We start from the raw sequence: 17,036 nt of genomic DNA on the forward strand, positions 1-17,036 counted from the left end.
TTCTTTTGCTACTCAAGAGCTGGGAATTACACGGAGCTTAAAATTCATCTGTTCCTATAAAATAGGGTTGCCATCTTTCAAAAAGTGAAAATCCATACACAAAAGTTGAGCTGTTTTTTTCTTTTCTTTTTTTGCAAAAACTCTAAAACAAATGACGTTTTTTGAGCTAGACTTCCGACATGTGTTGCCGTATGTCTGGATTTTCCCACACATTGAAGCAATTTTCACCCAGTCACTGGTTGCAAATGCCATATTCCGGCTATGTCCGGGAAATATGGCAACCTTACTATAAAACCAATTTCAGGGAAGATGTTCTAAGCGTTTAGGTAAGATATTCTAAGCATTCGTTGCACTAATTATGTGGGTTAAGATAACAAAGTGGTTTTCAAATGATGCCCCCTCAATGGAATGGCAGGCAAGCTTTTTTAAAAGGCAACTATTGATCCTTCTCCCACAATATTCAATAAAGTGGACAATAACTGGGCACATTCTAGGGCACACAGTCAGCTCTCGTGGCAATGGCAAAGTCCAGCAACCCAGATTAGTGCCCCGCAGGAAAGAAAGTGCAGCCATAGTTCAATGATGGCCATAGCTCAGCGGTCAAGGACCTCATTTGCTCCAGTTCAGTCCTCCACATCTTCTAGTAGGTCCAGGAAAGACTCCTGCCTGAGTCTCTGGTGAGCACTGCCAGTCATTGTAGACAATGTTGAGTTAGGCGGGCCAATTTTCTGACTCAGGGATGAGACAGCTTCCTATAATGGAAGTCACATGCATACATATGGAAGTCGAGAATACGGCTTTCCAGAACAGAAGCCCTGGTTTCTAAATACGCTTGAGATTCCAAAACAATGCTTTTAGTAATTCATATCTGATATGTCACTTGAAACAGGAACTCTGTTCCATGAGCAATACCAAAGAAACACTCAAACACAAGGAGAGGAAGGGGGAAAACGCAATGTAAATATGCTGCTGTGAAAGACTGTAATTCAAAGACAAAATGGAATGTCATAAGGTCCATTGGCAAACCATTATTCTTATAATTATTAGGCTACGGCAGTAATATTTCATTCATGAGTTGCTTTTTGTCTGAATGTACGTCACTCAGACAGATTTTACATTCCGTTTTGGCAGCCACTGGCTCAAAGGGGAAAATGAATGCTAGAAAACATCTATAGGATTGTTAGCATGTCTACACAGAAAAAAGTGGCACTAAATTCAAAAAGACTTACTCCCAGGTAAGTGTACAACTAGAATTGCAACCTCACATTGTCCTTTCATCCTAAATTTATTATTAATATGAAATTTCTTCTCTCATATTAGCTTATTTTTTGCTAGCATTAAAGTAAATATATTAATAAACAGTAATTCTAAATCATCAGCTCTGTGGTGAAATCTGCTTGCATTTCACTTCTCCAAGCCATTGTATTGCGACTGCTGGCACTACATCTATCATCTTAACTATTTAATTGTTGTTTCACTGATCCCTAAAACTCAGCAGCCATCCAGCAAGAACTGTACAGCTGCAGCCCTAGGCCCACTTACTGTGATTTACTTCTGAGTAAACAGGCATAGGACTCTGTACTGCTATCTGCCATCGATTTCCACAAAACATTTGCTAAGATTGTGCTCAAAATGTATCCCTCATCTCAGATATCCTTGGAGCAAACCTGCCAAATTCATATATTTATGTGGATCACAAAAGCTCAGAGAAGATAAAAATGATGGCAAGCATAGATTTATCTTCCCATTTGGGTATCACCAATGAAAGCCAAACAAGCAATAATGGGTATGGAAGGAGGGGGGGATTTTAAAAAGAAAAAGTAAACTATATGAAACCTAACATTGTTCATTGGACCATAAAGAAGGCTGAAGAATTGATGCTTTTGAATTATGGTGCTGGAGGAGACTCTTGAGAGTCCCATGGACTGCAAGAAGATCAAACCTATCCATTCTTAAGGAAATCAGTCCTGAGTGCTCACTGGAAGGGCAGATCATGAAGCTGAGGCTCCAATACTTTGGCCACCTCATAAGAAGAGAAGACTCCTTGGAAAAGACCCTGATGTTGGGAAAGATGGAGGGCACAAGGAGAAGGGGATGACAGAGGACGAGATGGTTGGATAGTGTTCTCGAAGCTACCAGCATGAGTTTGACCAAACTGCGGGAGGCAGTGGAAGACAGGAGGGCCTGGTGTGCTCTGGTCCATGGGGTCATGAAGAGTCAGACACAACTAAACGACTAAACAACAAAACATTGTTCAAAATAGTCAAGAAGTCTAGCTCTTCCTTTCTGATCTTGCTCGAAATACCAGTCACTGGTGAATAACCATGAGGAGATACACAGTGGTTTTGCTTGTGGCCTTCTGAAAGGCATCTGATCGGTTCCTGTGCGAAACAGAAGCCTGGACTAGATAGACCTTTGGTATGATCCTGCAGGTCCTTTCTTAACTTCTTAAAGCAGGCTTAATGGGAAAATCAGGGGTGATATTCCCAAAGCCTTGATCCTCTGCTCACCAATATGAGAAAGCACCTATTTCATGCACAGCACATACCATACTTTATGCAGCACATTAGGGCAAATGGGGTGTTGTGCCACAAACCTCAGCCTGCCCTGAGCCTGCCCCACCTGCCTGCCTTCTTACCAGCCCAGAGACTGGCACAACCTGTCAGCATCCTCATCCTTACGTCTCTTCTTAAATTTTATTTTGCGTTTTGGCATTTTACAATGTTTCAACAATAGAAATTATTCCCTTACCTTTTCTGTGGCTTCCCTCCCTCTCTGCAGTTTCTTATTTTATATCCTATTTTTTACTGCATCACCAATTCAAACCTGTTCACAAATGTATCCTTTGTACTTCCTTTAAGTTATTTCTTACTGCTTGGGTTTATGCCAATCATGCTAATGCTTTTAATTGTTTACCATTTATCTTCTTATATTCAACACATTTTCTGTTTTTTTAACAAAAATCTCTCAACTTGATCACTTATTCTTCCGGTAAGTTTCGCCACCTCTGCGTATTCCATCAGTTTTAGTTGCTGTCATCCTTAGTCTCAGTGATGCCCTTTGTGGAACTAAAGATGGGAGATGGATGGTGGTGAATCTAGAATTTATTGTCTCAGCCTCTTGGTGGTTCCAGCATTGCATCGTTCGTTCTACTACAGATGGGCTCCCCACCTTTTGCACGCTCCCCACCCCCAGTCCCAGTGGTATCACTACTGGTATCACTGGTTGCAGTGTCAATGGGTTAATAATCCCAAAGGGTTAGGTAAAGCAAGACTGGCAAGGACTTTAGGGGGTATTTCACAAAATGAATGTCACCTCTGAGCCAGGGAAAAGATGTATAAAAAGCAGCACATCATACACACTGATGATAATAATAACAACAACGATAAAGCTCACCAACTTTGGCCCCCTCCTTCCCAAAAAAGCTCACCAACTTAGCCAAAAAACGGTCAACAACTTTTGTGTCTGGATTTTCACTTTTTGAAATATGGCAACCCTGTGATAATAACATCAATAGTAATATTACTAAGGATGATGTGAAGACTGCACGCATGTCCATCCCTGCCACTGTAATTGACAGAGTGGTTCCCTGTGGTCCTTTTTTTTTTTTTAACATACCAACACGAACATGTGCAGACATGCACATTATTTGCAAATGATGGCGTAGTGCCATGGTCAATATTGCACCATCAGTATGAGTGGTACTTTAGGGAGGACAAAGAGGGCGGGCTCCTGTCCCAGAAAAGTTAAAATCTATTTGAAATATTAAAATAGATTTATTTATCTATTGAATTTATATACTGGCCTATACCTGCACGTCTCTGGGCGGTTCACAGAATCTAAACACAGATTACAATTTTTTTTACACCCTTACACAAAAAAGGATTTGAGGGGGGCACTTGGGTGAAATGGACCTGAAAGTGGGTTTCTTGGAGAAACCCACGGTGATCCTTCTGGAGGGGCAGGAGGAGATTTGGAGCCAGGGCCCTAAATCCTCTCTTCCTTACTCTCCAACCTCGGACTCTCTCCCTGCTGCTAAAAAAGACCCAACAATAAGTTTGAGCCCTTCAGCCAGCCACATCCTTGCTCAGCTGAAATACGGAGGGGAGCGGGGAGAGAACGAGACAGAGAAAGCCCCCAAGGCAGGGCCACTCCAGCTCATCCAGATAACCAAAGTAGCTTCAGGTCAGCTCTCTCAGCCCGGTGCATACAGTACAAGGCTAAGCGTTGCCTGCTCTGAAATCACTTGTCCTGAATTCAATGGGGTTTATTCCCAGGTACGGGGCGTCGCCGCCTTGGTCGTCGTTGGCTAGAGCGCGGTGCTGACAACGCCAAGGTTGCAGGTTCGATCCCCGCGTCAGGGACAGCGGCATATACCCTGCATCGCAGGGGGTTGGACCAGATGATCCTCGGGACCCCTTCCAATTCTATGGTTCTATGACCAGAGAAGCCAACATGTTGCGGAAGGGTCGCGCGTCGCCAAGATCACCTGCGCATTTTGGATGTGGCTCGCTCTGTGCGCCAGGCGCTGCGCAAGACAACGCGGAACATCGGCGCTCGGCAGAGCGATCCCGGCCACGGCTACTCGGAAGTAAGTGCAGCTTAATTCGGTGGGGCTTCGTTCCAGTGAAAGGGGCTACGCTTGCAGCTGGTTCTTTCCACCTTTCTTTGTTCAAAAAGCCCCCCACCCCCCCGCGCGCCAAATTCATCTATCCTTCGACAGGCTATTTCTCTCCCCCCCCCCCAACCCAGAGAATTCCTCGGCACCTGGGGAGGCGGCGGGTGGGGTGTGTGTGAGTGTGATCTGTGCCAATCTAGCTTGGCTGAACTTATTCCCTGGATCCTGGGGAAGGGGAGCCCCTAGGAGATCAGCTAAGTTATCCACCAACCCAACAACAACAACACCACACACACACACACACACACACACTCATGCGCTCCTCTTACCCGCGTCAACCAGCCCGGGCTCCGCAGCAGCCCACAGCGCCAGGATCAGTCCCAGTCCCGCCGCCAGCTCCATGTCTCCTCGGAGCAACAAGAACCACAACAAAACGCGGGTGACACAGCAGGTCAAGTCCAGGGGAAGCTACCCAACCCCGGGTGATCTCTATTATAGCCCAGACATCAGCTGCGGGGCCAAAGCCTCAGCCGCTTTGCTTTCGATCCGACCGCTTCAGCCAGCCAGAAGATCCGCGGAGCAGGCGCGACAAGCGCACTTCCTTAGGCGGGGCAGAGAAACAATATTTCTGCGGATTCTCCTCGAGGCGCTCCGATGCCCCAGCAGCCTGGCCAGAGTCTTCCCCGCCAGGCGGGGTTTTGCAAATCCGTGCTGACCAATCCTCGGGCCCAGCGCTCCTTCGGAGGAGGGGCTTGACACGCTAGCCCCGCCTCCGACCCTGATGTTTCTCCCCAAACATCCTCTTCTTCTGGGGTGAATTTCTTGGAGCTTCAGCCACAAGACCCAGAGGCAAAAATAAAATAAAATAAAAATCCTTTTTGGGAGGTGTGCTTCTGAGTTTCATTTCCACGCTTTTCTAGCTCCCACTGGGACTACACGTGTGTCAGAGTTCTGCTTTCTAACTAAATCGAAAGTTATTGGCTTGCAGTTCAACCACATGTTTCTGCAAACATCTGCCCCGTTGTGATGGATAGAGAGGTGTGAAACTGACCTATTTTAAAAGTTTTCAAGCAACTGTGTGGCCAAAGTCCGGTTGATAGGTTGTACCCTGGCAATTTTGATACCTTCCTGAGTAAGACTGAAACTCAGTAAAAGCATGTTTCTATATATGAATGACTACAAGTGGAACCTGCAACAACTTTTGTGTGCCCAGATATTCACTTTTGAAATATGGTAACCCTACAAAGCGCACATATTTTATTTTTTTAAAGGACTCTTTGCGGTTAAGAAAGTGATGGGGAATCATTCTGAAAAGTATGGGATGAATTCATGGGAAGATGTATAAACACCCCACAAGCAAATCAAAACAGATGTTCCATATAGACCGGACATAGTCTAACCAGCGCATTTTATGCAAGGGAATTAGGATGAATGCTAAATAAACATTCCTCATCTAGAGGAGCCCAACAGAATTCTTGTGGCACATTAGTCAGTGGATGGTATCTGGCTTAAATGTTTTGCCTGCTTTGTATTGCATATATGTATGGGTTCTTGTAACCTGCTTTGATATTTTAAATGAAATAGTGGCATACAAATATTTTAATGAATAAATAAAAATAATAAATAATGTTTTGTGGACTAGAGCCCAGCTCTTCAAATGCATGAAGCATTGTACTCTGGTTGAGCATGAGGAGACCATCTTAATCCTGCTCTCAGAATCAGGAGTGACTTCCTGCACGTTAAGATTTGTTACGTAAGACTCATTTCCAAGATCTCTAGCTTGACTTAAGTCTGTTTTTAAAAAAAGAAATGAAAGACCTGCACATCTCCCATTAACACTGGAAACTCAATCTCTGCTACTCTGGTGGCCCAAATCTCATTAGACGCAACTTGCAAAAGCTCTGCTCTGAAGGCTCTGCAGGGAATGAGGGGAGAGCGGACCCCTCCCAGCCATTCCCAGTGCCCTGCTTCCACTCCTGCTGTTCCTCTGCATCAGTCACGATTTCTCTTCCTCAGACCTGCCACAAACACCTCGTGCAGACAGGCAGGAGGGTCTGGTTGAAGAAGTCTGGACAGGACAGGAGGCAGCAGGAGCCCAGGACAACAAGCTGAATTTTGTTTCCTTGATTGTTGAAAACAACAAGTTCAGAAGTGAGATCCAGGCAGAGAAGATCCTAGCTTGCCGTCTGCGCTATCATTTCTGGCATCTGTGGGCAACATGAACAGCTTCCTGTTTAGCCCTCTGAACTCAGAAAAGAAGGTAGAGCCATTCCCTTTCCTCTGTACAGTGGTACCTCGGGTTACATATGCTTCAGGTTACAGACTCTGCTAACCCAGAAATAGTGCTTCAGGTTAAGAACTTTGCTTCAGGATGAGAACAGAAATCGTGCTCCAGCGGCGCGGCAGCAGCAGGACACCCCATTAGCTAAAGTGGTGCTTCAGGTTAAGAACAGTTTCAGGTTAAGTACAGACCTCCAGAATGAATTAAGTACTTAACCCAAGGTACCACTGTAGTGTGCTTATAACTGTCCTACTTAATAAAGTTACAGAACTGTTGAGGCATAAGGAATGTGAAAGCCACTGAAGCTGGCACCTCACATTTCCTTGGGAGTAAACCTCATGGAACTCAATAGGGCTTGAGTTTTGCTTGGGCTTTGAGATTTGCTTTTGGCCATACTAGTCATCCGCTCACCCCAGAAAATAGGATTCCCCCCCCCCCTTTGCCTTGAAGGCTTTGGCTTGCTTGCTTCAGCTTCCAGATAACTACATACAGTGGTACCTTGGGTTAAGTACTTAATTCGTTCCAGAGGTCTGTTCTTAACCTGAAACTGTTCTTAACCTGAAGCACCACTTTATCTAATGGGGCCTCCCGCTACCGCCACACAATTTCTGTTCTCATCCTGAAGCAAAGTTCTTAACCCGAGGTACTATTTCTGGGTTAGCAGAGTCTGTAACCTGAAGCGTATGTAACCTGAGGTACCACTGTATAGGGAGAAGTGGTGTTGCAAAAGGACATGAAACATGTTTGATTCATACACTATCCGGGTGCTGACATATCTTCCACCTGGATTTACAGCTGTGCTGCTCGTAGGTTAAAGTATAGATATGCATATTTTTACTGCTGCTTTGCAACCTGCAGCGATAATATTCAAGGGAGATAATGTAATTATTTTTCCCCTGGTCCAACCAGCAAAAATATTTTGACTTTGGAGGATGGTGCAAAAAATAAAAACAAATTTATGCAACCCAAGGGAATGGGCCCTAAAAACGGTTTGGGGAATGTTATTTCTGTACTGCTATGGATAAGCAGGTTTATTAAATGGAAATATAGCAGGTGGGTTTCACATAATAGCAAGTAACCTTCGGATGTGATAGCAGTTTGTTTGCTATGGGGCAATTGGGGCTACAATTCTATATGCACTGACCTGAATGTAAGCCCCTTTCAATACAGTAAGACTTACATCTGAGTAAACATGTATAGGATTACAGTGTATGAGGTAAGTTTAGACATTTCCCCAAGCATCTTGCCGCTTATGTACTCTTAAGATTATATAGGATCACTTAATAGTGATTACTTATGCTTTAACAATTAAATGATCATGAGTATACTCCCTTGCTTTGTGAATTTAACATGTATCAGTGGCTCACGGGGTTTCTAGAGGAAAGGAGAGGAAAGAAATAAACCACAGAAGAAAACTGAGGTTAGACCACCGCTGCCGAGACATGAATGAACTAAAGTTTCATCATGGCTGTGTAATGTCCAGAACCAGTGAAAGTCATTTTCCAATGCCCCTTGCTTTCTTTTTAAACAGGCCTGTCATCAGGAAAATGAGCTGGGAATCACTCCTTTCACTTCCTCCCCATCAGATCCACATGTTTCCTGACCTGTTGGCTTTTTCAGCAGGGAAGCTTGCCACCTGCGCTTCAGATCTGTCAACACTACAACGTCCTGTACCTTTCACATGTCCAGAAATTGTTATTTCAACAAAAATGACCACGCAGGACTACTCTAGTTATTCAGCAGGCGGGCATTTATTGGATTTCTGGTTCCTTCACCTTGGGCTTGATGTTCATGGTGCCCTTCCCATGCAAACGAACTAAATATCTGGGCCAATAAATGAGTTTGCTTTCGCATTTTAGGAATAAAAAATGAATCCAGCAGTTTCAGACTGGTCTTGTTTTTCAATCCAGGGACATTTTTATTTCAGTCTCCATTCATATGTGCAAATTTTCATTGCCCCTGTGAAACTGAGCTCTGGAGCTCTATTTGCATAATAATTTTTGGCACACTGACTGGTAACATTGGCACCAATAGGACATGGCTCAGACAAAAGGGGAAGTCTGTGCCATATCTAGGGAAAGCTGGGCAGGTCAAGTGACAATAAAGTTAAGGTCCGTTCACATAAGTGAATAATGATGTGGCAGCTACCTGAACTGTAAAGAAGGCAGTCTCACATGGCAAACTTTTCCTGCGAAGCAACTTCTCATGCAAATGGCTTGGCACAGAGGTGAGAGACCTTTTCCACCCAGAAGACCACATTCCCTTATTGACAGCCTTCCAAGTGGTGGGTGAGACTAGAGGAAAAAAGGGGGGGAGGAGCAAAAAAAAATGGGCATTTTACCTTTCTGCAGTAGCATAATTTCTAGGTAAAAAGGTGAAGGACTCCTGGAGGGTTAAGCATTCATCTCGCTTTCAGGCTGAGGGTGCCAGCGTTTGTCTGCAGACAGCTTTCTGGGTCATGTGGCCAGCATGACTAAACCACTACTGATGCAACGGGACACTGTGACGGAAACCAGAGCACACGGAAATTCCGTTTCCCTTCCCGCCATGGCAGTACCTATTTATCTACTTGCATTGGTGTGCTTTCAAATTGCTAGGTTGGCAGGAGCTAGGACAGAGCAACGGGAGCTCACTCCGTCGCGGGGATCGAACCACTGACCCTCCGATCGGCAAGCCCAAGAGCCTCAGTGGTTCAGACCACAGCGCCACCCACGTCCCTGTTTTAGTTTCTACACACAGTTGCAAACCCCTCTCTGTCCTCCATCCAGGGAAGCAAGGGTCAGGGTCAGAGTTAAAGGACATATTCCAGCTAGGTAAAAACACTTGGACTGTGAAGCAGGGACCGAGAGGGGAAGACTTCTGAGAGCCAGATAGAGAGGAATTAGCCCCCTACCCCAGACTGAGGTTCTCCACCCCAGCGTAAGATGTGAAACCAGCAGCATTGTGTGTTTACATAGTGCCTGGGGCACACACACATGCACCGGAGGGGGCGCAAGGTGCCGGGTGCAGAGGGCGAACACAGCCCAGCCTTCGGTGCTGCCATTGCCACCGGAGAGACACCAGCCCTGAGCCACTTTGCGAGACAGGGATCTGATCCGATCCCAGCCTTGCAAAGCAGCTTGTGGAGGGTGGCGTGAGAAGCACGCAACAGCCATGTGCCCTTTGACCCCAGCCCATCGAGGGCAAGGTTGGGGTCAAAGGGCACATGGCACCCTTCTTACTCTACCCTCCTCAAACTACTTTGTGAGGGATCTAGTCAGATCCCAGCTTCACAGGGCTGCACAGGGCTGGCAGTACGAGCAGCGCCTCCCCTCCCAAAAAATACTCCCGCGGCCATTACCCCAGCAGCCCCCACTCCATGTTTTGCCTCTGTGTGAAACTTCCTTCACCCATTGCCTTATTTTCCCAAGCGCCACTCGGGTCGTTCAACATTACATTCCGTGAGTGCAGGATCTTTGTGCCTGTCCACACACATAATTGAGCTGCAAGCTCATACACATAACCTTTAATAAGTGTAAAATCTGGGCACACAACGGCTGAGCTATAATTGTGCACTTTCTTGCACACAAACGCTTTTGCATGTGCGGAGACACAGTTCGGGCCAGCATCCACTGTATTGCAGAAGGAAACCCGTTATCATACAAGCGATTGTATGTGAGAACTGGATCTCAGACAAAGCTCGGACACTAAGGTGCCGGCTGCCTGCTAGCTGTGGTGAGGATGCATATCTGGGAAGAAGCCTGTCTCCCGCCACCCAGCAGACCCTAATGCTCATGACTCCTTAGCCTGCAAATGACAAATCCCCTGAAATTGTAATAAACCCCCTGTTTGAAGACTGACACTGATTTATTGCTTTCCAAGTACAATGTGCACAGCTCGATATGGTGGAAGCCCATTGTGATTAGGTTGGCCAGACATGGCGTATGGTCCAAGGATGTCCTCTACGTCAAGAGCGCACCAGCTCTGCAGTAAAAAAAACACACAAACCCTTTATTTATTTATTTACTTATTTAAAACTATATAATCTGCAAAACCCTAATTGTGTTTACATAGAGCGAGAGCAGTAGCAGAAAGTAGAGGTTTAAGATAAGACAGCCAGATAGCGGATTAGCTGTAATCTGCAGGTCTAGGTCTATGGGCACGTCACAAATCATACGCTTGCATTTTATAGCACAGCATCTGGTGGACTTTTTCAGCATCTTGTGCCTTGTTTTAGTTTCTTTTTTCCTCCCAGAAGCAACAGACATTTAGCCTTCATGGTTGAAATGGGGGGAAAAACCTTAAAATAGGAAGGTCAGCAGCCAGGGGGGGGGGGAGTGGGGGGAAGGTCCAGAAACTGAAAGTAGTTGAATTAGGGTTTTTCAGTGGCCTGGAAACAAAATGATCTTCTCTCAGCAAATCTAGCACATGTTTAGAATCATCCCTTTTTTCTTTTGCCTTATGTTGAACTACGAATCCCCCTCCTTCAAAACAAAAACAGCAACCACCCCTAAACACAAGGTGCATATAGTGGTACCTCGGGTTACATACGCTTCATGTTACATACGCTTCAGGTTACAGACTCCGCTAACCCAGAAATAGTGCTTCAGGTTAAGAACTTTGCTTCAGGATGAGAACAGAAATGGTGTTCCGGTGGCGTGGCAGCAACAGGAGGTCCCATTTGCTAAATTGGTGCTTCAGGTTAAGAACAGTTTCAGGTTAAGTACGGACCTCTGGAACGAATTAAGTACTTAACCCGAGGTGCCACTGTAGTGCTAAAGGTTAGCCAGTTTATACAGGTATCACCTGCCCTGCCCCACTGACAGCTACTGCATATATGGTCAGGTATGAACCCATGAGGGACACGTCAAAGTGTAAGTAGATAAAGAGGTACTGCTCTGGTGGGAAGGTAAATGGCGTTTCCGTGCGCTGCTCTGGTTCACCAGAAGCAGCTTAGTCATGCTGGCCACATGACCCGGAAGCTGTATGCTGGCTCCCTTGGCCAATAAAGCGAGATGAGCACCACAACCCCAGAGTCAGTCACGACTGGACCTAATGATCAGGGGTCACTTTACCTTTATGAACCCATGAATCTCCAGGAGAAGAGTTGTATAATTGTGGAACAACCATTAGTGTTCTTTCCTCATGTGCCAATGTCTGCAGGAAAGAATACCAGTTGGAACTTTATAAGAAGTGGGTGGTTGTGTGGAAATAAACATATGGGAAAATTGTATCTGGGATACAGCAGTGTCTGAGCTTCTCACCAGACACAAGAGGGCAAATAAAGCCATAACAAATAGAGACAACTTCCAAGAAACATAGACCTCTTACTTTAACTATGTCAGGGGCGCTATTTACACACACATGTCGCACAGCGCCAGACACCCCCCAGCCCCTGAATCATAGGGGCAAGCCAGCGCGCTTGAACCATGTTAATGACACAAATCAAGACCTTGCTATACCAACCGCTCAATATTCTCAGTGGAGAGGTTACATTAAGTAATATGTTTCAACGTTGAATATGCAAATTTATGTCTAATGCCAATGAATAGGACAAACTCCATTAGCTATACTGGTGGATAGGTGTTTCATGGTTCTTGTATTTGTTTAAAAACATATTGTCAGGGGCTCAGGGACTGAGCCACAGGAGAAGGAGGAGATGGAGAGCGAAGGGGAACAATCGGAGGGGAGCGCAGGAGGGTGTGACAGTGACCAGAGAGATTCCCTGAGTCTCTCCAGCGAATCAGAAGATTCCCAGAAGGAGGCCCCCAGGGTCAGGGCAAGGGGGGCCAGTGGGGAGTCGCCAAGCGGCAGCTGGAAATCAGGGCTAGCTTCCCCACCAGAGCGCAGCGGGGGGGAAGAATCCCACAGATTAGAACAAAAGCCTCCTCCTGCGGGAGGAGAGAGTGAGGCAGGACTGACCACGCCTCCGTCAGAGAGTGGAGGGGCGGAGGAGAGAGCAGGGCCGGCCAGCCTCCCTGAAGGAGAAAGCAGTGAAGGGAGCAGTGTAGCCGTTAGGAGGAAAGTGGGCGGCTGGGCGCGCGCGCCAAGTTCAAATGTAGAGGCGCGCGGGACAGCAGAAAATCCGGATTGGGAGCCAGGTCCCAAAGCCCGCCGGAGACAGGGGGAGGAGTCAGAAGAATCCGTCTCCGAAGAGTCCAGGAGGGTGGGGACCCCAGAGGGCAGGAGGACCCGGAGGCGAAAGGAACAGAGGGAGGAAAGGAAGAGGTGGAGCAAAGCTCGGGTATTGAACTGGTGTAAAGGAGGGGCGGATTCAGACGGGACTTCGCCGGTCTAAGGACTCAGACGTAGCGCTGCGCGCCACGGATGTCAAACCAACAATGAACCACAATAAAGACTTTTGTTTATAAAGAGCAACTGGCGTTGGTCCTTTGTGAGCTGGGACCTGAGGCAGCCGCTGACACATATATATATATATGCACGTAGATATGGTAGTGTGGGTCTGTACTATAGTCAACAGTTCCAAAGATCAGGCTTATACGTGCTGAACTCTGGGTATGGAGACCATATCCAAACATTGTCCAATGCATGAGAGTTTACTGCACATGGCAGCCCCATGTGCACAACTCCATTGTAGAAACATCCACAAAAGTATTTTGAAGATTGAGATCTTTAAGGTTCTGCTTTAACCACACTGAAAATACCAGGAAAAAATCCAGGAAAACACAAATTCACCTGATTGAGTAAGTGACACACACACACACACACACTCTTTACTAGAATAATTTGGATGTAGTTTAAAATTGTATGCCTGTCACTGGGGATTCCAAGGGACTTTGATGCAGAAAGTGTTTAATTGACAAATGTGTATTTATTTTACATTACGTTCAGCATGTTTACTTTTTATGATAAGGTGAGTTATCTATAGCTTGCATAATCTTTCCCTGTCATTCCTCGAGATTAAGCACCATTTTCTCTGTAAACACGACTTTCCCTCCTCTTTCTCATTTCCCTAAAGGGAGCGCCAATTCAAATGGCTCCTTCACACAGTGAGCAGGCAAGGTCTAATAAATATATCACAAGGCATAAAAGAAACCCTGTGACAAAGGAGTCTTAAATCCTTCTCCTTATCTGAAGATATTTCTGTTTCACTTTTGTTTCCTGGATTCCCCTTCTCCTCCTCCTCTTTAATGAGAAGCTACTGAAAACAACTAATATTGAAAGAAATGTTGGAAGGGTACTTTTTCAAAACCAAAAACATTGATTAGAAAACCAGTCCCATTCTCTTGGACACCATTATTAGCTGTTCACCCCAGGGAGAAGAATTGCAAACATATTGACTGCAGACTTTGTACTGCATTCTGTCTTCAATCTTTTAAAGAAACAATATTTGATTTAACTTCTCCATACTGAGATAAAGGTAGAAATCTATCCAGATCTGTTACTAAAGAGATTAACAGCTCTAGAGTATCGCCAGGTTAAGATAAATTTACCTGTAAGGTAAAGGTAAAGGGAGGGACGCGGGTAGCACTGTGGGTTAAACCACAGAGCCTAGGACTTGCCGATCGGAAGGTAAAGGGACTAAAGGTAAAGGGACCACTGACCATTAGGTCCAGTCGTGACCGACTCTGCGGTTGAAGCGCTCATCTCGCTTTATTGGCCAAGGGAGCCGGCGTACAGCTTCCAGGTCATGTGGCCAACATGACTAAGCTGCTTCTGGTGAACCAGAGCAGCGCACGGAAACACCGTTTACCTTCCCGCCAGAGCAGTACCTATTTATCTACTTACACTTTGACGTGCTTTCTAACTGCTAGGTTGGCAGGAGCAGGGACCGAGCAACGGGAGCTCACCCCGTCACGGGATTCGAACCACGACCTTCTGATTGGCAAGTCCTAGGCTCTGTGGTTTAACCCACAGTGCCACCCGCGTCCCAAATTTACTTGGGACCACCTCAAATGTGATAAAAGCTGCTGCATTAAAAGGCACCTCTATGAAGCAATCTACAGTATCATTGTGGCTAGAGCAAGTATATCTGTATGTTCCTAGAATCCGAGCAGAAAATGTAGATCAGTATTTAAGAATAACCTCCCAAATGAACATTTCTGTTTCCCAACAAAGCTCAAATACAAGTTACATGAGGATTTAACCTGGCAAGCTACTCTCATTCTCTCACACTCACAAAATCAGAATGTACTTGAATTACCTGTGAAATTTGAAATACAATATACAAAACCGGGGCAGGGGACATTATTCAGTTCTCATTTAAAGGCAAATCCACCTGTTTTACATTTTGTAAAACAGTATCAGAACTGAAGCACAAGCAGCCTTCAAAATTCACACTTCTCTGAATTTTGCAGTGCAGTTCTCCAAGAATGCATACATGTAAATTATGTGTAGAAATGCATATATGAGAGGGAGCAGCATACAAAAATCCACTGTATTAGGGTATGTTGCTTTAGAGCAAATTACACACAAAATCAGAACACACTAAAATATTGATGAATATTCATGAGGACTTTTTTTTTTAAAAAAAGCAAACCGATGTGGAGATGTGGAGACCTGAGAAACCTGAGAAACTGAGAACAGCCAGTGCTGCCCAAACCACAGCAAAGCCTTTGAATAGATATTTGAACACAGGAAGAGGAGGGGATGGTATGGGTGTTTCCTGTCCTGTTGAGTGAAAATTCGGTAACCTCAGCAAGTTTATAAGAGCTGATGGTGGCCTTTTTTTTTCCAAGGGAAGGCAACAGCTGGAGAACTGGCTCTAAAGGTGTCATCCTGTGCTGTGTGATGCTCTTTGACCACAATCATTTTGAACTCCAGCGGTCTGAGTCAGGGTAACTTTAACAGGTAGGCTGCTGAAAACAGCGAGTAGAACATAGCAGTAGAACTTCGAAAGGTCCCTGCAGACACAACAAAATCTGGAAACTTTGCTATGAAACTCCCCCACCGCCCCAAGTACAACATGGTGTCGTGCTAAGGATGTGGAACTGTTGTTTCCAGGTGGATCCTACGGCTGCCAGATCACAAAACCAGAAATTCTGGGATCCGGAGTAGATCAAAGGGTGGAGTTGGGAATGGGGCACACGTTTTGTTGGCAGATTGGGGAGTGGAGCAGAGGCCAGCAAAAAGAAAGAAAGAAAGAAACTGCCTAAAATTTTACAGCTAAAAACAACAACAACAAACCTGAAGTGGCAAGGTAGAACACATTCTTCCACTTATAATATATGTTCTGTTTGTAGTTCTCTGTAGCCTACAAGTATTTGCTTTGTGTGAATGAAAGGTCACCAAAGCTGTTGCAACCAACAAATCATTTGCCAAATTGGAAACGTTTGTTCACCTGAAAGAAACTTATAAACGAAGTCCTATATTTATCATTTGAATTTAGTGACTCTGATTCTTTTAGTATTCTAAAAGGATTCCTTCACAGAAAAACAAGACTTGACTTTCCAAATGCAGGGAAACAAGGTTATGTTTACTTTCATGAGAAGAAAAATAGATCTGTTGAACTAAGGGATGAAAATACATCAAAGAACCACTTTAGGATGTTCAGAACCCATAGAGAACTTTTGTCGTCAATGAACGCTTGAAGGTTGGAATATCAGTTGTTCAAAAGCAGCATGGTTAATTTATGTTGACTCTGGGGTGTTTGCTATAACATGGAATGCTTCCACAAATCTCTGTCTTTCTGTGTGTGTGTGGACCTCAGTATCAATGAAAACTTTCAGAAGATCATAAACTGTGTTGTTGTTTTTCTATCCAACCAAGAGTAGCTTTTTCCTACTGCCTTGCAGCAAAGAGCAGTGTGTGAAGGAAAACAGAAAGGAGGTGAGTCAAGGTAGCTCAACCCCTGTGTTAGGTTAGATTGAACAGCAATCATTTTGAGACATTTTTGTCTTGAGACAAACTGTGGATTGGCCAGAGGCTATTTAGATAAATGGGTTGTTGTTTTTTTGGAACATAATTTTATTAATCTAGATTTTCAAGGCAGTCTACAAAAGAGAACCAAAAAACCAAATATAAAACAGATCAAAAACATGAGAAACAAAAGCAATTATCATAGCAACATAAAAAATTCAAAAAGTAGTAGATATAAAATCAGTTAAAATTCAGGACAATCTTTTTTTAAAAAAATGTCTAAAATGTGCCTTTCAAGGCAGAGTTGCACAGAGAAATACTATTTGAAATCTGGTCTTT

At 44.9% G+C, this 17,036-nt stretch overlaps 1 protein-coding gene across 1 annotated transcript in view; it reads right to left on the reverse strand.

Moving 5' to 3' along the window:
- The window catches only part of KDR (kinase insert domain receptor), a 48,616-nt gene extending 43,326 nt beyond the window's left edge, over positions 1–5,290 (reverse strand). Inside the window, exon 1 of the mRNA XM_077934288.1 lies at positions 4,948–5,290. Within this exon, the coding sequence (XP_077790414.1) occupies positions 4,948–5,020 (73 nt within the window). The 5' untranslated portion in view covers positions 5,021–5,290. The remainder of the gene's footprint in view (positions 1–4,947) is intronic.
- Positions 5,291–17,036: the final 11,746 nt, after the last annotated feature.

Source organism: Podarcis muralis, chromosome 9 (assembly GCF_964188315.1).
Source record: "Podarcis muralis chromosome 9, rPodMur119.hap1.1, whole genome shotgun sequence".
In the NCBI taxonomy this organism is placed as follows: domain Eukaryota; kingdom Metazoa; phylum Chordata; class Lepidosauria; order Squamata; family Lacertidae; genus Podarcis; species Podarcis muralis.